This window comes from Myotis myotis, unplaced genomic scaffold, assembly GCF_014108235.1.
Source record: "Myotis myotis isolate mMyoMyo1 unplaced genomic scaffold, mMyoMyo1.p scaffold_m19_p_5, whole genome shotgun sequence".
Lineage (NCBI taxonomy): Eukaryota > Metazoa > Chordata > Mammalia > Chiroptera > Vespertilionidae > Myotis > Myotis myotis.
Window position 1 is genome coordinate 79,443,905 of NW_023416357.1, and position 22,764 is coordinate 79,466,668.

General features: G+C 46.2%; 2 protein-coding genes and 1 long non-coding RNA gene across 5 annotated transcripts in view; 2 read left to right on the forward strand and 1 right to left on the reverse strand.

The window, feature by feature from the left end:
• LOC118655810 (myosin-16) overlaps positions 1-11,166 on the forward strand; it is a 58,629-nt gene extending 47,463 nt beyond the window's left edge. The window contains exons 37-43 of the mRNA XM_036308202.1: positions 870-1,062; positions 3,761-3,964; positions 4,963-5,088; positions 6,066-6,236; positions 6,813-7,013; positions 8,063-8,290; positions 10,801-11,166. Coding sequence (XP_036164095.1) covers positions 870-1,062; positions 3,761-3,964; positions 4,963-5,088; positions 6,066-6,236; positions 6,813-7,013; positions 8,063-8,263 — 1,096 coding nt within the window. The 3' untranslated portion in view covers positions 8,264-8,290; positions 10,801-11,166. The remainder of the gene's footprint in view (positions 1-869; positions 1,063-3,760; positions 3,965-4,962; positions 5,089-6,065; positions 6,237-6,812; positions 7,014-8,062; positions 8,291-10,800) is intronic.
• The window catches only part of LOC118655812, a 115,609-nt gene extending 93,328 nt beyond the window's left edge, over positions 1-22,281 (reverse strand). The window contains exons 1-4 of the long non-coding RNA XR_004967403.1: positions 22,175-22,281; positions 5,996-6,116; positions 3,243-3,386; positions 641-1,070 (exon numbers count right to left, since the gene is read on the reverse strand). This is a non-coding gene — a long non-coding RNA (uncharacterized LOC118655812). The remainder of the gene's footprint in view (positions 1-640; positions 1,071-3,242; positions 3,387-5,995; positions 6,117-22,174) is intronic.
• A 39-nt stretch (positions 22,282-22,320) lies between these two features.
• Positions 22,321-22,764, forward strand: part of ARPC1A (actin related protein 2/3 complex subunit 1A) — a 29,858-nt gene continuing 29,414 nt past the window's right edge. The window contains exon 1 of one of the 3 annotated variants that reach the window (XM_036308205.1): positions 22,321-22,477. The gene's annotated coding sequence lies outside the window, so the exon portion shown is untranslated. The remainder of the gene's footprint in view (positions 22,478-22,764) is intronic. The other 2 variants (XM_036308203.1, XM_036308204.1) reach the window with 2 other exon arrangements.

A 22,764-nucleotide genomic window follows, 5' to 3' on the forward strand; every position in this document is an offset into this window, starting at 1 on the left:
AACTAATCTACTTTCTGGTTTTTTGAATTTGCCTATTGTGAACATTTCATATAAATGGAATCATACAATATGTGGTTGTTTGTGACTAGATTGCATTTAATCCCACCTCAACAATATTAAATCCATAAACATAAATATTTTTCCATTTATTTAGATCTTCTTTAATTTTTTTCAATGTTTTTGCTTGTATTTATTTTTAACCCAAAATGAATTCCAATTTTGTTCACTTTTGAGAATGTCATGATATCCTTGCCCATATCTGCAAATTGAATACACCTCAAAGTACTGCAAATCCAGCAACATCCCTGCACACAGTGGGTGTTCAGGGGTGAAGCAGAGGTGAGCATAATGTGGACAGGATCTTTACATGCTCATCATTTATTTGCTTCAATGAAACAATTATTTTTTTAACATTTAAATTAACTCCTCTGGTCCCCTCCTATAAAAGGAGATTAATACAGTTTATATGGGGGTTCTATGGAAATGTTTATTATATTAATTACAACATAATTAATATATATATAAAGAACAATCAATGACTTGTTTTGAAGATAAATATATATCTAACTTGTATAGTAAAAACTCCTATTTTTTAATAAATAAAACTGGACCTCAGCATCTAGGTTTGAATGCAACTCACTGTGGGCTAAATGGATGACCTCTGGCATGTCTTCCATCATCCTGGAGCTTCAGTTTTCTTGCAGGACTGTTTTTACGTTAAATGAATCGATATCACAAAAGATATGTGATAAACTTTCACCTTCCAACATGCTATACTCATGCTGATGCTCAGAAGTCTCTTATCTAGGTTTAGCATAGACTGAATGTGCTTGTCCAGTATGTCAGGCCTTCTCTGCTTGGACTTGTAGGAAGAACCACCAGCGGGCCATTGAGTCTTTGCAGACCAGCCTGGATGCAGAAGCCAAGGGCCGGGCAGAGGCACTTCGCCTGAAGAAGAAGATGGAGACTGACCTGAATGAAATGGAAATCCAGCTGGACCATGCCAACAAGAACAACAGCGAACTTGTGAAGACACTGAAAAGGCTACAACAGCAACTCAAGGTAGTGACCTGGGAGGGGAAAGAACTAATCACAAAGCAAGCCAACCCCAAGCCTACAGGCTTACAGAAAGCTAACTTCATGCATGTCTTTAGCTAGGATAAAGGCAAGAGAGTGAGAACATGGGGTGGCTGGCATTCCAGCGAGCAGGAGACTTGGAGACTATAAATGAGAGGTCCTGCCCAGCTGGTATGGCTCCGTAGATCGAGCATTGGCCTGCGGACTGAAGGGTCCCAGGTTTGATTTCGGGTCAGGACACATGCCCTGGTTGAGGGCTCAATCCCCAGTGTGGGGAGTGCAAGAGGCAGCCAATCAATGATTCTTTCTCATCATTGATGTTTCTATTTCTCTCCCCCTCTCCCTTCCTCTCTGAAATTATTAAAATAAATAAATAAGAGGTCCCAACCACCATAGTCCATATCCGGGACCACTAGAATAAGAGGGTAAGGAGAGAAACAGGAAGTTGGACCTGTCTTAATTTTTACAATCATTTTTAACTTATCTACACTAATAAAAGAGAAAAATGGTAATTGGCGTACGGCGCTACCCTTTTTATTGGCTAATCAGGGCTATATGCAAATTAACTGCCAACTAAGATGGCAGTTAACTGCCAACAAAGATGGCGGCTAATTTGCATATGTAGGCACAATGCAGGGAGGTGAAAGGGAAAGCAGGAAGAAGCCCCCTGCCACTGACAGTGATCAGAAACCCAGGGGGGAGCTAAGAGGTGGGGGGCAGGGCAAAGGCGGCCCCAGGGCCGCCTTTGCCCTGCCCCCCACCCATGATCGGAGAATCAGGCGCCTTTGCCGCCCTGGCCAGTGATGGCAGGAAGTAGGGGTGGAGCCAGCGATGGGAGCTGGGCACGGTCGAAGCTGGCAGTCCCAGGAGCTAGGGGTCCCTTGCCTGGGCCTAAAGTGGAGCCCACGATCACGGGGCGCTGTAGCTGTGGGTCCCCGCTGCCCAAGCCGGACGCCTCAGCCAGAGGCATCCTGCAGGGGCAGGGGCGGAGCCCGTGCGATTGCGGCACCCCCCGCTGCCACTGCGGGTCCCCGCTGCCCAGCCGGACGCCTAGGCCAGAGGCGTTAGGCCTGGGCAGGGGTGGAGCCTGCAACCGCGGGGAGCTGGGGGTCCCCTGCCCAGGCCTAATGCTTCGGTCAGAGGTGTTAGGCCTGGGCAGGGGCAGAGCAGGAGATCACAGCGCTGCTGCCGCTGCGGGTCCCCGCTGCCCGGGCCGGATGCCTTGGCCAGAGGCGTTAGGCCTGGGCAGGGGCAGAGCCTGCAACCGCGGGGAGCTGGGGATCCCCTGCCCAGGCCTGACACCTCTGCCGGAGGCCTCAGGCCTGGTCAAGGGGCCGATCCGGTGATTGGTGATCGGAGGGTGATGAGGGTCAACTCCTCTGGCCGAGGCATCAGGCCTGGGTGGGGGGCTGGGGGTCCCCTGCCCAGGCCTGATGCCTGGGCCAGAGGCATCAGGCCTGGGTGGGGGGCGGAGCTGGGGATTGGAGGGATATGATGGTCCCCTTGCCCAGGCCTGAAGCCTGGGTCAGAGGCGTCAGGCTTGGGCGGGGGGTGGAGCAAGCGATCAGAGGGAGATGGGGGTCCCCTGCCCAGGCATGATTCCTGGGCCAGAGGCCTCAGGCCTGGGCGGGGGTCAGAGCCAGTGATCAGGGGGAGATGGGGGTCCCCTGTCCAAGCCTGACATCTCTGGTGGAGGCGTCAGGCCTGGGCAAGGGGCCGATCAGGCGATCGGAGGGTGATGGGGGTCTACGCCTCTGGCCGAGGCATCAGGCCTGGGCAAGGGGCAGAGCCAGCAATTGGAGGGGTCTGGGGGTCCCCTGCCCAGGCCTGACGCCTGGGCCAGAGGCATCAGGCCTGGGCTGGGGGCAGAACCAGTGATGGGGGGAAATGAGGGTCCCCTGCCCAGGCCTGATGCCTCTGTCAGAGGCAAGGGGCCGATCCTGCGATTGGAGGGTGATGGGGGTCAATGCCTGAGGGCTCCCAGTATGTGAGAGGGGGCAGGCTGGGCTGAGGGACACCCCCCCCCCATACATACACACACACACACACACACACACACACACACACACACACCCAGTGCACGAATTTCGTGCACCGGGCCCCTAGTTATAAATGATTTCAGACATAGAAAAATATAAACACCCATGTACCCACCACTCACTCACCTTAAGAAATAAACACAAATAGAGGTGAAGTCCTCCTTTATCACTCTTCATCATCAGGTTGGTCTTTAAAGCATGTATAGCTGGATCCATGCATTCAACATGTGTTTATTGGAGACCTGCTCTGTCCAGGCTCTGTATTAAGTGCTAGGGGCAGAAGAATGGATGAAACAACAAATATCTTTGCAGGTAGACAATAAGCAACAAATAAATAAAACTGTAGCATAAAAAAATGGTAAGTGCTATGGAGAAATAACAAGACAGGGGAAGAGAGATGGGGATTAGCCAGTTGAAGTGTAACTGTTAAAGCTCATTGAGGAAGAACTCTTGAGAGGCCCTGCTGAAAACACCAGGCTGTGACTCGCTGAGGGCAGGTCTATGCCTCACACTCTTCCACTGTGGCCTCCATTTCCCCATTTCCACCCCAGCTCCCTCCTAAGCCAGGTCTGTGAAGATCAGAGCACCCTTACTCCTGGCCAGCCCAAAGAGATGAGCTCAGATTGTGTCTTCTTGTCCCCCAGGATCTGCAGGTCCAGATGGACGAGGATGCCAGGCAGCACGAGGAGCTACGGGAGCAGTACAACCTGCAGGAGAGGCGCCTGAGCCTGCTGCAAACGGAGCTGGAGGAGGTGCGCTCAGCCCTGGAGGGCAGTGAGCGCTCCCGCAAGCTGCTGGAACAAGAGGTGGTGGAGATCACAGAGCGACACAATGAGGTCAACGTCCAGGTAGGATGGTGGCTCCCTGGGAAGTGCCATGGAAACTCATACTCAGGATGCCAGGGCCAGTCCAGAATGGTGCCCAGACCTGTGAGTTCCCTCAGAATTCAGAGGCAGCTAATGTCCTCGTTCCTCAAGTCCTCGAAACTCACCAGCAGAACTTTGTTGTTGTTGTTGTTATGGTAAAAAATAATAACAACATAAAATGCACCATCTTAGCCATGTTCTGTGCACAGCACAGTGTGTTAACTACATGTACACTGTTGTGTACAGCTTTTAAAGACAGGCTCCCAGAGACTCCCCTGGAGATTCTGACCCAGTGGGCCCATGGTAGAATCCCAGAAATCTAAACTTTTAGAAACGCCTCAGAAGAGTCTAAGTATTAAGCCAATTTTAAACAAGTGTAGCTGAGGCTAGAACTTCAGAACTGGGAGTGATCTAGAATATTCCAAAGTCTGACTTTCATGAAGAAAAAAATGGGCCAAAGAGTTGAGAGGTTTATCCATGGTCAACATTGGGAAGCCCTGTCTGCTCCTAATGGTAACACCAGTACTGCTTACTGTTCACAGTGCAGTCCTTTCCTGGCATAGCTTAATACTTACTCATCATCTCATGTGAATTTACCAAATGAAAAAATGTACATGGGACATATAGGGGTTATCCCATTTAGAGGCTGGAAGACCAAAGCCTAGAGGTAAGGAATTTATCCATGTAGGTGGAAGTACCCAACCTTGAACTGGGTTTTCCAAGTTCTGAGTTCAGAATTTTTCTAGAGCTGCCATCCTCCTCAGGCCTAATGATGTTATTCCTGGGCTCCTCATGATGCAAATTCTGCTCTAAAATCCAGAGAATACAGAGGAAAGACCCTCACTCCAAGCAGGGTCCTAGAGCCATTTCCTGTTAGGGTGTCTGGCAAGCATGTCTGGGAGAGGGTCATTTTCTTTCCTGGAAACAAAAGGGTTGTGCAGACTCCTGTCTCACAACAATTCTTTCATTTCCTCCTCCAGAACCAAAGCCTCCTGGTGGTCAAGCGCAAGTTGGAATCAGATGTCCAGCGCATCTCCAATGAGCACGAGGAGCTCATCAGTGAGTTCCGCTCAGCTGATGAGAGAGCCAAGAAAGCCATGACTGACGTAAGTATGTGCACTACCTGCTGCTGGTGGGAGAGGGACAGGGTACCCCAGGCCAGGCCACCTGCTGAGGACCCAGCTACCCTAGGCAGGGAAGGCCACCACCTCTCCTTGAGTCACTATGGAGCCCTGGCACCCTGCCAGAGGGATATGGTCCCGGCTCTGGGGAGACCAGAGTCTGGAGGAATACTTACAAGCTACACATGATCATGTGAGAGATTAGAGAGTACAGCCTGGGGACACAGACCAAAGGAGCCATCGATGTGGACTCATCTTGGCAGCCTTTTTGGCAAAGAGGAACATCAAACCAGCCTTAAAGAGAGGGTTAGTGGAAGGAAAACGGATGCTGCGACCAGGGGCTCAGGGGTGGATATTGGCAAGATGTGCTGCCAAGTATTTTTATCCCAGTACCCCTTTGGGTGCTCACATGGACCTTGAGTGTAGATACTATGTATCCCACTTTAGGGCTGAGAAAATACAGATTTTCTTTTCTCACGCTTTATTGAAATGCCAGGAGCTCAGGAACATGTTGGTCAAATTTGGTGGTATGTCTCAAGACATAGCACACAGTAAGTCCTCCATGAATATTTGTGTAATTAACGTATGAAGAGTGGGTAAAACGACTTACCAAATGGGTACAGAACTCCACCTTCCTACTCTAGATCTGTGATTTTCCCACCCTCTGTGCTATGCCCCTCTTGGATGATACAGCAAAGAGTTTGGCTGGAGAGCACCAGGCTGGTGGAGTCCACAGGATTGGAAGGCCTGGCTATGAGTGCATGACCCTGCCTCCTCCCCTTGCACTTGGAAGGACATGGGAGCCTGGAGCCCCCTTCCATCAAACCCCAGCAGTGTGTTAGTGAGGTTCCTCAAGTCAACCACTTGGCTTCCGAGAGACAAGGTTCCTCACCTCTCAAAGGCACTATGAGCCTAGATGCAGACCCAGCTCCAGCTCGTGCTCTTCTCCTGGTCTCCCACAGGCTGCCCGCATGGCAGAAGAGCTCCGGCAAGAGCAGGACCACTGCATGCACCTGGAGAAGATCAAGAAGAACTATGAGATCACCATCAAAGACTTGCAGGCCAAGATGGAGGAAGCTGAGCAGCTGGCTCTGAAAGGAGGAAAGCGCACAATCATGAAGCTGGAAACCAGGGTGAGGGCAACACTGAGCTGGGCTAGGAGAGAGATATGGCCAGGCTGGAGTAGGGAGGAGGTCTTTTCCCAAAAAACATGCCCAGCATTTGATGAGGTTATTCCAGAGCTGGGAAAGAAAAGGAAATTGAGGCAACTGCTCTAATTTCTTTAGACAGAGGTCTCCTCTCCTCCTCCTCTCCCTGTCATCTTCCCCCAGAATTTCCTTAGCCCCCAAGCAGAGCAGTTTCCCATATATTCGTCCTCTTTGTTCCCAGTCTCGGCTTCCAACGTTATTCCTCTCTTACTGCTTACCTAAAATAAGCCTTTACTTCCTGGAATGTTGAAGCTGGAAGGGCCCAGGAGGTTTGGTCACCTTTTCTGACCCCTGCCTCTCCCATTTCTCAGAGGAGGAAACTTGAGGCTCAGGGAAAGTAACCAATTTACAAAGGGCCTGACCCCCCCTGTCCAGGGCTCACCTATTCACCTCTGGATAGGAAGTGGACACTGTAGCCATGACATCCCTGTCCAAGGTCACTGAGCTCAGAAGTTCAAAAACATACTTTTCCTCAGCCACATTCCTCTCCTCCTTCCTCAGATCAAGGAACTAGAGACAGAACTGGATGGCGAGCAGAAGCGGCATGTGGAGACAGTCAAGACTCTACGGAAGAATGAGCGTCGCCTCAAAGAGCTGGTCTTCCAGACAGAGGAGGACCACAAGACCAATCAGCGCATGCAGGAGCTGGTGGAGAAGCTACAGAACAAGATGAAGGTCTACAAGCGGCAGATTGAAGAGGCGGTAGGTGCTCACCACACATCCCTAATTCTCCCTTTCTTCCCAGCCCAGGTCTCAAGCCTTGATTAGAATTAACCACAGGAAAGGAATAAAGTATTGGCCAAAAGACGACTCCCATGAGTCTCATGTCTATGGCACTTCACCCCCACTATCATGTGAGAAGTGGACTGGACACTACACACTGGCAATAAGAATATGTAAAAAACAAACTTATCCTCTAAGAACACCTGTGTTGGGTGAAGTACCCACTGAAGGGTGTGCTCTAAAATCAGGGAAGATCTTAGCTTCCTTTGTCCTTCTTCTACTGGCCCTGTGGCCTCTGCCCGGATAACCTCTCTTTCCTGGTCATACTGTTAAATACAAGGACTTGCCTTTATTTGATTCTCCTGATGCAAGGCAGGAAATCTGGTATTTCTAGTCCATTTCACAAGTGAGTAAACAGCCCAGTGTGGGGTATTTATGTTAAAGTCAAAGTCAAATGGTTGGCAAATAGTGGCTTCAAGTCTCAATCCTACACCACATGTCCACTTACTACCGTCATCCAAGACATAGATATTTGACTCTGCTATCATTTGCTGCCAGTTCTGGGGCCACCATGTTGAACCTATCAGCCACTGACCTACTCAAAGCCCTTCCCCAAAGGCTCAATAGAGGCCAGGCATACAGTAAATATCGTCTAAAAACATCTATGTCTTTACTGGGAAGACAAGGGGATGGGAAATGTGTGGTGGAGGCTATGGGGAAGAACTAAATCCACAACTTCCAAGTGGGGTCCCAATAACTAATTCCTAAAACCACAAATTATAAAAGCAGCAACAGAGCACATTTTATTTAGCAATATGGATGTCAAGGCCAAAAAGAATTACCTAAAAGTATTGAGACAGTTGTCTGTGGTAAGCTGGAGGATGACCCTGACCCAGGACTGGTGTGTTTTGTAAAAGCCTTATTAGAACAATTACACTCTTAGATGACAATGCAGAGTAACAAACAGAACACATTTAACCAGAACAAGCCAGGTTCACATCCCACTTTCCACTGTGTCTTTGCTGCAGGAGGAGCAGGCCAACCAGACCTTTGCTCGCTACAGGAAAACAGTGCACGAGCTGGATGATGCTGAGGAGCGGGCTGGTATGGCGGAGACGGCTCTGAACAAGCTGCGCACCAGACACCGGGTAGCCGGCAAAGGCATCACCTCCGTTGAGATCATCCAGGTGTCCAAGACAGGCTCCTCCAAAACGCTTTCTGAGGAGTGATGCTCTCCATGGCCCAGTTCACAGCCGGTGCGTGTAGATACCACTCTCGACAGCCATACTCCAAGTTCACCTTTCCTGCTTCTGTCCCTGCTTTGCTTTTTCAGACTTCTATGCTTCCTGGCTTCCAGGCTGTCATGCCCTGACCTCACACAGTGAGAACCCCAAAGCTTCCCCTGTCCCTTCAGCCGCAACACACAGTCTCTCTCTCTCTCTCTCTCTCTCGAATCTGAAAGCTCTCAGGTGTGGTGCTATTTACCTGTATCACAGGTGCTGGTAGTCAGGATGTGTCCCCATCTGAGTGAAAGCTCATTGAAAGCAGGTCCATGTCTGATGCCACTTAACACTAAGCCTGGAAAATAGGTGCTGAGTACAAGCTTGTTTTCATTGGACAACCATAGGGGCAACTGCAAGCTTATAGGCAACGTGTGTTCATCTTTCACATCCCCCACAGTACCATTATTCTTGACGATCTCATCAAACTGGTTGAATTTTGATATCTAGCATTAAGGAAATAATAATCATTGCAGTATCATTTCTTGGGCCTGAGTGCAGGTGGAATTTTAGAGGGACAATTTAAAATAGCCCTTTCTTATTTTTCTTAATTCAAAACCAATTAAAAAGAATACAGGAGACAAATTTGTAAAAGCTTTATTATGCTATGGTTCTAGATTGAGAATTTAATGGGTATCCATCATGGGCATCCTTATACTTCACCCCGAAATTAAAGGTACCTACAGAATTGGGGAGCAGCCCCTATTCCAAAGGGAGGAATGACTAGAACTCATCAATCATGCAGGTAGATCCAAAAGGAGCTATCAGATGGGTTTCCTGCACCATTCAGACCCAGGAGGCCTTTCAGCTCCTTCCACCTGATAAGTGTTAGCCTCCAGAATTAGACACCTCGTAAAGCATATCCCCTGCCTTGGCTTGGTGACTGTTTATTCCTGGGGTCTGCTGGCCCTAGTCCGATTGGTCTCTCTCCACATCATTGTGCCAACAGCAAGTAGAGGTTAGAAGGCTGAGAGCCCTGGGGTCTGTTATCCATGTCTTGATCCATCCTCACTCTCTTATCCCATTTTCCCTGTTGGCCATAGGAACAAATATGCCATCTGTAGCCATGAGATGTCTTAAGCAAACTAGCTCATGAGTCAACACTGAGTCAAAACCCCACAGAGGCCGAAACCGGTTTGGCTCAGTGGATAGAGCGTCGGCCTGCGGACTGAAAGGTCCCAGGTTCGATTCCGGTCAAGGGCATGTACCTGGGTTGCGGGCACATCCCCAGTAGGGGGTGTGCAGGAGGCAGCTGATCGATGTTTCTCTCTCATCTATGTTTCTAACTCTCTATCTCTCTCCCTTCCTCTCCGTAAAAAATCAATAAAATATATTAAAAAAAAAAAACCCACAGAGTTTAGTTTTACAAATGGCATTATATTAAGTCCCACAATATCTATCAAGCTCTGAATATGGGCTAGGCCTGTACTATGGAATACAGAGATGAGTAGGAAAGACCATACTCCCTTGTGGAGCTCAGAATCCAGTGGAGAGGTAGACACACACATCAATTAACACAAGGCTGTGAGCAAATAATCTGTGATGTGGTGTTTGCCTCTCCTGGGAAGGGATCACAGGGAATGAGTGACTGATTTAACCTGGAGTGGCTGGGTGGAGCAGCTCCACACTGCATGTAACCTGTACAAGAATCTAGAGCAGTGCCACTCAAGGGTGGTGCCTGTTTACCTTCCAAAATAACAGAAGTACAGAAACTAAGAGGACGTTTTTAGAAATTTTTATAGCAATTGAGACTGTATGACATCCATGGACAATATCAGTGTATTTTCTAAAAGTATGCTTCTGCTATTAAATGAAAATGAAAAAAAATTAATAAAAATTAAAAAGAATAAACTGATCCCACACCAGGTAGAGAAGGAAAGAAGGGAACTCCAGCTAGAAGGTCCAACACATATGAAAGTGCAGAGGTGGGATTCACACAAGGGTGCATCATGACTGGAGAAGAAGGGCTCATGATGAGGCAAGAATGATGGACAGGGAGGGAGATGAAGCTAGCAGGATAGGCATGGGTGAGGCTGTGAAAGGCCCTGTTGGGTGCAAGTATCCCACAATCTCCATAAGGAAATCTTGTTAATTTTAAAAATCAATTTGTGGGATGTAATGAGCAGTAGCTTTTCTTTCTTGGGAAGACACATCACAACAGAAAAACAAGCCCCTTGGCCCCTCATGAGACAACACAGGCAAGCTCATGGGGAGCATTGTACCCCAGGGAACCACACTCTGGTCCTCCCAATGGCCTGTGTGGAGTTCAGGCCTGCTTGAGCATGCTAAGCCCAAGGAAGGTTTATCTAAATCACCACAACCTTACACAGAATGAGCCAGATATGACCCAATGGTGTCCATTATGAGGGAGGAAGCCTGTGTAGAACCAGCCCAGGCATTTTTCTAGCAAGAAGGGGCAAAGATGTCAGAACTTCCAGCTCTGGCCCACAAGGATTTTCTCAACCTCTCTCTCTTTTGTCCTCTAGGGTGACACAGATCTCAACAGCAGACCATTGAGAGGAAAAATATATGAAAATGGAAAACTGGGTCTTCCTGTTTGCGATGCAAAGGAAAGTGCAAGCCAGAAAAAGACAGGTGCTAAAGAATAAAGATCGCTGTGGAGGGAAGTGGGTTTGGGACACAAATACCCAATAATTAGAGGAATTAAAATTAGCATGGCTTCCCTAAGACTGTATCAAGCTGTGTAAGCACTTGGAAAAAAATAACAGTGGGTCTGTTTGAGTTGAGAACCTACATATTCATGTCAAGGATGGAATATGTAAAGTCTGTGTGACCTGGCTGTTCTCTAGAAATAATTCCTCACATGGACAATTTTAATGACTTGTCCCAATGCAGCTTAAATAAAAGAAATATGAAAAATAGACTGACTGGAGGTTGTTTTTAAGTGAAGAATTTTTATTTTTCTACAACTTCCAAATCCAAAGGCAATTTTTACAATATATCAGCGTTCTGTAGTGTCACTATATCCTAATTCACAGGCTTGTTTCTATTGAAACCATGAAAACTATGAAGTCTTAGTGACGTTCTTTGCAGATTTTGAGAGGGTAGTCTTAGAGATATGAAGACAATCTGGGTTTCATAAAGTTCAGGAAGGTATGGAATCCACTGAAAGGATGGTAAGATCCATCCTGGCTGATACATGAGGCTTCCAAATGATCCACCTCCACATCTTCTAGAATGTGTTCAGACACAGGTAGGTCAGCTCCATAAAGGCAGATTGTTTTGTTTTATTCATGGCTACATTCCTCAGAAACTAGAGAGTATTAGGCCTAAAATAAGCACACTGTGACTGAATGATAGAGAACAAGTGGCCTCCCAAAGTAGTCCTTCCAGACATTACCAGAAAGTTCTTCCTTAAATCAAGCTGTGATCTGCCCTGTGGCAGTATGCCCTTGCTAACCCTGGTTTTGATGCCCAGGACCCTGCAGAACAACCTTAATGGAAGACATTTCTCCAGGTTTTCTCTTCTCCAGGCTGAATATTCCTGGGTCCTTCAACTACTCCAAGTATGACAGGGTTTCTGCTGTCATCTTCTAACACTACTCGATCCTGTTCCTCTCTTCACTTTCCTAGTCTCCAGAGTGCAGGGGTAGCAGGGGCAACACTATGAGGGCTCCTTGCCAGTTCACAGCCCCTAGAACGCACCTTTCCTCAGCTCTCTGAAAATGGTGTCTTCCCTTTGACTATTAGCAGTCTGACAACTCTCTAATTCACTGGCAGACAGAAATCATTATTTAAGCTGATAGAAGAAGGGATAGTAATATTCCATTGGTAGTTCCCTCTCCATCTTCACATAGGCCCATATCACCCTTGTAATGGTTCTAAACGTGGTGCTCTCAAGCTGTTTCAGAGGGAACCAGGTTTGAGTCCTTGTGTGAAAATGGACCAAGTGTGAAGACACTGCCCTCTGGTGGTAGAGTCTCCAAATGCTGTGTGTGAATTTCCCGTGTGTGAACACCAACTCACAGAATCTTAGAATTATAGCATTCTTGGGTTCAAAGGGACATTCAGAGGATGTCCAATCCAACTCTCAAGCAGTTGGAGATTCCCCTCCATAACATCTCTGAAAAAAATGGTTATCCAATTTTTACCTGAATCCTTCCAGTCAAAAAAAGTCAGCCAATTGCAGTTTTGACTGATAAGCATGGTTCAAAAGTCCTACCTACTCTTAAACCAGAATATGTTTCCTTCTATTTTGCCATTATTTTGATTTAGTATTCACCAGCAGTATGAACTTTGGGCAATTTAACCTAGCTCACCTCCTGTTTTCTCAACTATTAAATGGGGAATAATAACAGCATCTGTCTAATAGGAATATGAAGTTTAAACAAGATAACTTGGCATAGAGCCTATTATGTTTGACACTTGGACTTTTGCCAAGTTTTCTTCTAGCTTTCCAAAGGACTTCAACACTTGACCTTCCAAGGGAGGCTTGGCTGGGCTGACAGCAGCAGGCCTCTAGCTGGAAAAATGCAAGGGGCATTCCATGAGGTTTTAAGACTTCATTATTTCCTGGAGGATGGTCTACTCTATAGTACACACACACACACACACACACACACACACACACACACACAGAATTCCAGAGCAGCTCCTTACTTTAGGGAGGTGGGTGGCAGGAAGGAGATGTAAACAACTCAGTGACTTGCCCATAACCAGTTAAAAACAGAGCTACAAATTCTTTGTAGCATGAGATGAGGTGAGGTTTCTAACCCAGTATTTATAAAAAAAATGACTTCACTTAATCACATACGCTGTTGTTGCCTAAGGACATATAATTTCAGAATAGCCTAAAGGTTTAAAATGATATAATCAATAGCCTTGAAAATATTATTAGTTAGTATCCACAATAATTGAAATCAAGGCACAGGCACCATGTTTTAGGAAATGGAGCAAAGATCATTTAAATGATTTTGCTAAATGTTTTGGGCTAGCTTTTCAAAATTGCTAAATATTGTATTAATTATATTTTCTTATTTTCTATATTCTTGATGCTCCAACATCTGGGGCCTCCCTGACTGAGGACACACTGCCTCTCCCAAAGCTGGGCAGTTCTTAGAGAAGCAAACAGCTTTTATACACAGACCAACCCAATCCAGAGTTCATACCTGAGCCACCTCTTTTATCTAGCTCTTATACTTTAGGAGGCAATATTCCCCTGCCCTACTCACACAAAGCCAGGTACTAGACAACTAGAGACAGTCTTTATGTCACAGAGCCCACTGAAATTATTCAAACTAGCCAAATCCTAAGCCTGCATAACCTGCCTCGCCCATTCCTTCCCATAGAAACCACAATAAAGATTCATGCCCATGTTTCCCCCTCATTCTTTCTGCCTCTTGATGAACCCTGTACTTTGCCATGTGGCCCTAAGTGGCATGCTGTTATATGCAATGTGCTGAGGTCCCAGGAAACCTCAGTGAGTTGTTTGTGGATTCCAAAGAAATAACCTGGAGGACTGGCTGTGAAAGACATTAGTTTATTAGGACTTACATGCACACACTGATGATGGGGAGGAGGGGGGTGCTATTGTTTTGCCACCACCCAGACTTTCCCAACACAGATTTCATAGAGTACAGAAAACAGAGAAAAACAGGGCATGCGGGGGAAGGGGCACGTGCCTGTTTGAGTTCAAAACACTAGCTGTTTACAATCCAGGCTCACATCTAGAAGCAGTTTCTCTTTAGCCTTCTTAGACCAAGTTCCTGGCCAGGTTCCCGAGGTCTCATGGTCCACTTACAGATGGCCTTCACTATATTTCCCACAGGGTGGGAGGGGGAGTTGAAGCATGGGAAGGGGCCCATGTTCCCATTTACCATACACATGCCATGCTGTGCCTCCTGCTTCTAGGGGTGTTGTGAATATAAAAACTTCTTCCTTCATGACAATCATTTCCATGTCTATTTGTCTTACCATACCCAATTAAAACAAATTACAGGTACATTTAAAAACACAAGCCCTAGCCAATTTGGCTCAATGGATAGAGTGTCAGCCTGTGGACTGAAGGGTCCTGGGTTTGATTCTGGTCAAGGGCACATGCCCAGGTTATGGGCCTTATCCCCAGTAGGGGGCATGCAGGAGGCAGCCAATCAATGATTCTCTCTCATCATTGATGTTTCTATCTCTCTCCCTCTCTCTTCCTCTCTGAAATCAATAAAAATATAAATAAATAATAAAAGCATAAATTATCTTCCTCCTTCTTTCACATGTGAATCAGTCCTGGGTCTTTGTAGGGAACCCAGCAGGTTCTGGGTCTTTCTCATGGAGCATATCTGTTAAGTGCTTCCAGAAATCACAAAATCATCACAAAAACCCTGACCCTTCCACCTACAAGCTACCAAGAATTGGGGCTGGAGATCTATTGTGAAAAGGTTAACCTTGAGTTATGGTGGAATCACAAGACTGGAGGGGAACCTGCTGGCAATTAGAAGGAACTATTGTTCCCTCTACTTCCTAAACTCTGACTTAGGCTAATAAAAAATATATCCTGTGGCTTTGGAGCAGTTATTCCATAAGACTTTTCTCTAGAGACATTTAAAAAACAACTTTTAAATATAGGTACAAAATAGTAACCATACATGTAGACGAAGGGGAAAACTGTATTATGAGAATTAGATTGAAGGATTAGGAAAGCTTCTGTGGGGTAAGTACAGAATGCTATAGGAGAGGCACTCAGCCCAATCTTGAGAGATAAAAGGTGTTGCAGAGGAAATCATGTCTTGCTGAAGCCTAAGGATGAGTAAGAGTTAGGCATAGCCCTAGCCTGCATTGCACAGTGGTTAGAGCGTCGGCCTGTGCACTGGAGGGTCACAGGTTCGATTCCCAACTCACTTACCTGAGTTGTAGGTTCCATCCCCAGCCCCATGTGGGAGGTAACTAATCGATGTGTCTCTCTCTCATTGAAGATTTTCTCTCCTCCCCCTCTCCCCTTCCTTCCATTCTCTCTAAAAATCAATGGAAAAAAATCCTCAGGTGAGGATTAACAACAATAAAAAAGAGTTAGCATAAAAGAGGGGAAAGCAGGCTGGAACAAAAGGTGGGAATAGGGAGGACCAGCTAAGAGCGTGCTTAGTGGCTATTAAAAGCACATGAGTCAACAGTGGTGCAAGCTATAGAGACATTTAATGATTTTATACACCAACCCCTGCAGTCACAGACAGTTTTTGCCCATTGAGTATGATATTGGCTGTAGGTTGACTATACCTCAACATAATGAAAGCTTTATTCAGTGGTTCTCAACTTTCTGGCCCTTTAAATACAGTTCCTCATGTTGTGACCCAACCAAAAATTATTTTCGTTGCTACTTCGTAACTGTAATGTTGCTACTGTTATGAATCGTAATGTAAATATCTGATATGCAGGATAGTCTTAGGCGACCCCGGTTCGACCACCAAAGGGGTCGCGACCCACAGGTTGAGAACTGCTGCCATATATGACAAACCTACAGCCAACATATACTCAATGGGCAAAAACTAAATCCATTTCCCCTAAAACAGGAACAAGACAGGGATGCCCACTTTCACCACTCCTGTTCGATATAGAACTGGAAGTGCTAGCTATAGTGATCAGACAAGAAGAAGAAATAAAAGGCATCCAAATTGGAAAAGAAGTAAGACTGTCATTATTCACAGATGACATGATATTGTACATAGAAAACCGCAAGGACTCCATCAAAAAACTACTAAACTTAATAAATGAATTTGGCAATGTAGCAGGATACAAAATTAACACCCAGAAATCTATGGCTTTTTTATGCACCAATAATGAATTTACAGAAAAAGAAACTAAAAAAAAACAATCCCAGCCGAAACCGGTTTGGCTCAGTGGATAGAGCATCGGCCTGAGGACTGAAAGGTCCCAGGTTCGATTCCAGTCGAGGGCATGTACTTTGGTTGCGGGTACCAAGTGGGAGATGTGCAGGAGGCAGCTGATCGATGTTTCTAACTATCTCTCTCCCTTCCTCCCTGTAAAAAATCAATAAAATATATTTTAAAAAATAAAAAAACAATCCCATTTACCACTGTACCAAAAACATTAAGATACCTAGGAATAGAGCAACTAAGATGGCGGCATAGGTAAACACCGGGAAATTATCGCCTCACACAACAATTGAAAATTACCGCAAAGGACTGAGCAAACATCATCCAGAACAACAGGAAGGCTGGCTGAGTGTAAATTCCACAACTAGAAGGAAAGAAAAGCACGCTGAGAGCCAGAGGCGCTGCGGAGGTGAAGTGCAGAGGTACGGCGGCGCGCGCGCGCGCGCGAGGAAAGGGGGTGGCGCCTGAGGACGCGGCTGTCTTTTTGAATCACAAACTCCCGACGGCTCTGAACTCCGGTTCCGGGAAGTCTCTGGGGACCCAGGTCTCATACGGGGAGAAGCTGGTCTGTCCGGCAGCGAGCGAACTTGAGGGCGGCTTTCCCTCAGAGGTGCTTGCAGCCGTTACCGGAACACTGAGATGCGCGACTCCGGGCGGAGAATCGGCCATGGCTGCTTTCTCCGCCCTCTGACTCCCTGAGACCCCGCCCCACCCAGGCTGCGGCAGAGGCTTTTGCATGTGAATGTACCTAACTGCAGCCGAACCAGGCAGACCTGGAACTTCCAAGAGAAGGCCCAAGGCCCCGCAGCGGCTTGCATTGCTTCACAGCTGAGCCTCTTCGTGGCTCCTGCTGTGTGGCCTCAGGCAGAGGCTGAATTAGCACCTCCTTAGATCCAGGAGCCACTGTACCCAGTGGTCAGAGGGGACCATCCAGACTGCAACTCCTCAGATCCATAAGGGACACACTCAGGGAGCAGACTCAGTGAGCACCAAAGCCCCACTGAAGCAAGTCTTGCCCCAGAAGGGTGTCTTCACCACAGAAGTTCTCCCACTTTAGACACAGCTGATTCTCACAGCCAATTGGCCTGGAGGTCAATTCCTCCCAGTAATTCTACAACAACCAAGGCACCAAGAGTGCACCAAGAGTGTCCACCCCAGGTAACTGGGGAGGCTGAGCTACTGGGCCCTACAGGACACCTGGCGCACAGGGCCACTCTATCAACACAGGGAAGCTGCCAAAATGCGGAGACAAAGAAACAGGTCACAAATGGCAGAAATGGAGGAAAGCAAACGATTGGATATAGAGTTTAAGGCCACGGTTATAAGGTTTTTCAAGAATTTTATGGAAACCGCCGATAAATTTAATGAATCCCTCAATAAGTATAGGGAGACCATGGAGGACATGAAAAAGGACCAACTAGAAATTAAGCATACACTGACTGAAATAAAGAATAATTTACAGAGATCCAGCAGCAGAAAAGAGGATCCCAAGAATCAAGTCAAAGATTTGAAATACAAAGAAACAAAAAATACCCAACCGAAAAAGAAAAAAGAAAAGAGATTCCAAAAATATGAAGATAGTGTAAGGAACCTCTGGGACAACTTCAAGCGTACCAACATCAGAATTATAGGGGTACCAGAAGGAGAGAGAGGGCAAGATATTGAAAACCTTTTTGAAGAAATAATGACAGAAAACTTCCCCTACCTGGTGAAAGAAATGGACTTACAAGTCCAGGAAGCGCAGAGAACCCCAAACAAAAGGAATCCAAGGAGGACCACACCAAGACACATCATAATTAAAATGCCAAGAGCAAAAGATAAAGAGAGAATCTTAAAAGCAGCAAGAGAAAGACACTCAGTTACCTACAAGGGAGTACCCATACGACTGTCAGCTGATTTCTCAACAGAAACCATGCAGGCCAGAAGAGACTGGCAAGAAATATTCAAAGTGATGAATAGCAAGAACCTGCAACCAAGATTACTTTATCCAGCAAAGCTATCATTCAGAAGTGAAGGCCAGATAAAGAGCTTCACGGATAAGAAAAAGCTAAAGGAGTTCATCACCACCAAACCAGCATTATATGAAATGCTGAAAGGTATTCTTTAAGAAGAGGAAGAAGAAAAAGGAACTCTTACCATTTGCCACAGCATGGATGGAACTTGAGAGCGGATAAATACCACAGGATCTCACTCATTTGTGGAATATAATGAACAACATAAGCTGATGAACAAGGACCGATCCAGAGACGGAGAGGCATTGATTGGACTGTCGGGACTTGGAGGGAAGGTAGGGGAGGGTGGGGGTAAGGGGGAAAGATCAACCAAAGGACTTATATGCAAGCATATAGGCCTAACCAATGGACATGGACAACGGGGGGGTGAGGGCATGAGCGGGGGTGGGGGGGGGGTGGGGGGTAGAGGGTAACGTGGGGACAAGGACACATATGTAATATCTTAATCAATAAAAAATATATTAAAAAAAAAAAGATACCTAGGAATAAACTTAACTAAGGAGGTAAAAGACCTATATTCGGAAAACTACAGGACATTGAAAACAGAGATAGAGGAAGACATAAACAAATGGAAGAACATACCGTGTTCATGGATTGGTAGATTCAACATCATTAAAATGTCCATACTACCCAAAGCAATTTATACATTCAATGCTATCCCCATTAAAACACCAACGGCATATTTCAAAGATCTAGAACAAACTCTCTAAAAACTCATCTGGAATAAAAATTTAAAAAAAGACCCCGAATAGCCACAGCAATCCTGAGAAAAGAAAAAAGTTGGAGGGACCACAATACCAAATATCAAGCTAAATTACCAAGCCACGGTTCTCAAAACCACTTGGTACTGGCATAAGAACAGACATATAGACCAATGGCACAGAACAGAGAACCCAGAAATCGACCCAAGCCATTATGCTCAATTAATATTTAACAAAGGAGGCAAGAGCATACAAATGGAGTCAAGATAGTCTCTTCAATAAATGGTGCTGGGAATTTTGGTCAGATACATGCAAAAAAAATGAAACTAGATCACCAACTTACACCATACACAAAAACAAACTCAAAATGGCTAAAGAACTTAAATGTAAGACGGGAAACCATAAAAATCTTTCAAGACTCCATAGGCAGCAAAATAGCAGACATACTAACGACACAGCTCCTAGGGCAATGGAGACTAAGGAGAAAATAAACAAATAGGACTACATCAAAATAAAGAGCTTCTACACAGCAAAAGAAACCATCAACAAAACATGGAAGAACATATTTGCCAATGATATTTCAGATAAGGGTTTAATCTTCAAAATTTACAGAGAACTCATACAACTTAACAAAAGGAAGATAAACAATCCAATCAAAAAATGGGCAAAGGATCTAAATAGACACCTTTTAAAAGAGGACATTCAGAAGGCCAAGAGACATATGAAAACATGCTCAGAGTCACTAATCATCCGAGAGATGCAAATCAAAACAATAATGAGGTACCATCTCACACCTGTCAGAATGGCTATCATCAACAAATCAACAAACGACAAGTCCTGGTGAGGATGTGGAGAAAAAGGAACCCTGTGCACTGCTCGTGGGAATGCAGACGGGTGCAGCCACTGTGGAGAACAGTATGGAGTTTCCTCAAAAAAGTAAAAATGGAACTCCCATTTTACCCAGTGATCCCAATTCTAGGAATATATCCCAAGAAACTAGAAACACCAATCAGAAAGGATATATGCACCCCTATGTTCATAGCAGCACAATTTACCATAGCTAAGATTTGGAAACAGCCTAAGTGCCCATCAGCAGATGAGTGGATTAAAAAAATGTGGTACATCTACACAATGGAATACTACACTGCTATAAAAAAGAAGAAAGAAAAAAAAGAAGAAACTTTTACCATTTGCAACAGCATGGATAGAACTGGAGAGCATTATGCTAAGCAAAATAAGCCAGTCAGAGAAAGAAAAATATCACATGATCTCATTCATATGTGGGATATAATGATCAACATATTTTGATAAACAAGAATAGATCCAGAGACAAATGGCAGGGGAGGGGGGAGTTAGAGAGCAACCAAAGGATTTGTATGCATGCATACTAGCATAAACAATGGACACAGACACTGAAGAGGTGGGGGCTAGCCCGGGTGGCAATGGCGCGGGGGGGGGGGGGGTCAATTGGGGAAAAAGAAAACATATGTAAAACTTTAGACAATAAATTAAAAAATAAAATAAAAACTATGGTGCCAGGTGGGCACTGGAAATATCAGGGGGAACATTTTGTCAAGTATATGAGTGCCTAACCACAATGTTGTACCTCTGAAACTAATACAAAATAATATGGAATGTAAATGGGAACTGAAAAATAAACAATTGCTGTGAAAGAAAAAAAAAGATAGAACCAGAGATTAAAATTAAATGTCTCAGTTACTTTCCTGAGGCTATTTCTTTTCTTGTCATGTATTATAAAGAATCTGGTATCATTGACTTGTGTTCATTTCATCTACCCAATTATAAACTCCTTCAAAGAAGGAACTATCCTTTGTAAAGAGGTGGGCAATTAAATAAAACACTGTTGGTATTTTGACTCTGGGTACCAACTCTACATACTTCCAATTGGTGCATTTAACTTGCAGACAAGGAATCCTTGCTCCCATGTGCTGTCCTTCCTTTGCAAAGATGTTTCTGGGAGCGGGTGATTAGTTATAATGTTTGTTCCACTCTCAAACTGTCCTCAATCTTCCTACGACCAAGACTTTGTAGCCATGGGACAAAGTAAAACCAGTTACTTCCAGTGCATTTGTGCTCCATGATCAACTGAATTAACTAACCCCAGAGAACATATTGAGACTCTGAGATTGGGAAACTGACAAGTCACTTTTGTGAACATCACCTTACAACCAAGCATTAGGGTCAAACTCATAAACTACCAGAAGGAACAAAATAGGCAGCAGGTTAGTAACTTGCAGTGACCCGGTGGAAGAAGTGGTGCTCCTACATTTCTGAGTTCAAGGGCAACAAGTCTAGCTAGAAATTCAGGGTATTTGTATGTCAACAAAAGCATGTCTAAGCCTATAGAAACTTTTATATGAATTTGAGCCAAATTTTTGAAAATATGCCTAGAAACAGAATCTCAACGAATTGAGAAAATGCTCTGGAGAATGGCCGTTTTGCAGCTAATTTTATACATTTAGAATCAAAGGAAGGTTACATGAAATCCACTGGTGGTACTTTAAAGAAGCAGGAGAAACCAAAGCAGGAAAGGCAAAGGAGGGAAACGTCTAAGATTGGATAAAAAACAACAACGGGAAAGCACACACGTCTTTCACATGGGTGGGTAGAGGATAATTACAGTACATAGATATGGTGTGCAGGCAACAAAATAACAGTGAGTTTTGTGGTCTCATGTTGCGGTGCTGCAGGCGGGCTTTCCAGAGGTCTGAAGGAGAACATCACTCTGACATTTCCAAGGTGCTATCTTAGCTGCGTAAGAACCATGGGCGGGGCTCACTTAAAGACTGACCTTTGCTCAGGAAGCTGTAGGACTGGGACAGGACTATCCACCGTGACCTACCCAGTCAGGAATTTATCATGAGACCATCCTGTGTGGTTACTTTCTGTCACTGGGCTTGCCAAGCCGGCCAAGCAATCCCCGTTTCCTTCACAAGTTAAGGAAGCATCTGCAAAGCAAGCACTGTCTTCAGGGAGCGGGGGGACTGGGAAGGTCTCGGCGGCTCAATTCCCCCAACGCCCGCGTCCCGCGTCTGGGGGCAGGGAACAAGCGATTCTAACCCCGGACGGAACTCAGGTGCTTTCCACAGAGGAACGGGCTCTGAGGGGGGGCTCTCTGAAGGGAGAAAAAAGAAAAACATAGTCGTTCCTAGGGTCCCTGAGGCCGGAAAGGCCCCAATTCTCAGTAATTCATTCCCTGACAAATGCTCCTGTGAAACAGCCACGGATCCACACTTTCGGTTCACAAGTATGAAGAATTTTCTAGGAAAGGAGTAAGACACCTACGCGTCTTCGTCACCACCTTCTAGCCGGTTTGTGACTCCGCTTCAGAAGGACCAACACGGAGACTCAAACCCGGGATCCGGCCCCGCCGCACCCGCCGGGGAACTAGCCTCACGCCCGAGCTTTGCGCATGCGCGGACTGCCGCGCGGCCGCCGTGCGCAGGCGCTGTGACTGTTTCCGGTATCTGTCAGCCGCTCCCACTGGGCCTCGATCCTCCGCCTGCGCCCGCCGGAGCCTGTTCGCGTCGACTGACCAGAGTCCGCGAATTCTCCGCTCCGAGCCGGTCCGGACCGCCCCGACCCCAGGTAAGGGGCAGGAGGAGCGAGCTTCTGACCCTGTGAGCCTCCATTTACCTGGCCTCGCAGCGCGCTTGAACCCGCGGGGACGTTGAGGCGAAGGTTTAGGCCTCGGGGCCCGGAGGGCGGGCCAGGGCTCCCAGCCTGGCCTCCGGAGGGGCGGGGGGGAGGGGGGGATCCCCGCTTTCCGTGGGACCTGCGGAGCTCGTGGGTCTCCATAAAGATCGTTTCTCCCGACATCTGCGAGCTCCAAGCGTCCTCCAGTGCCAGAATTAACGGCTCCTTCCGCTGTGCTT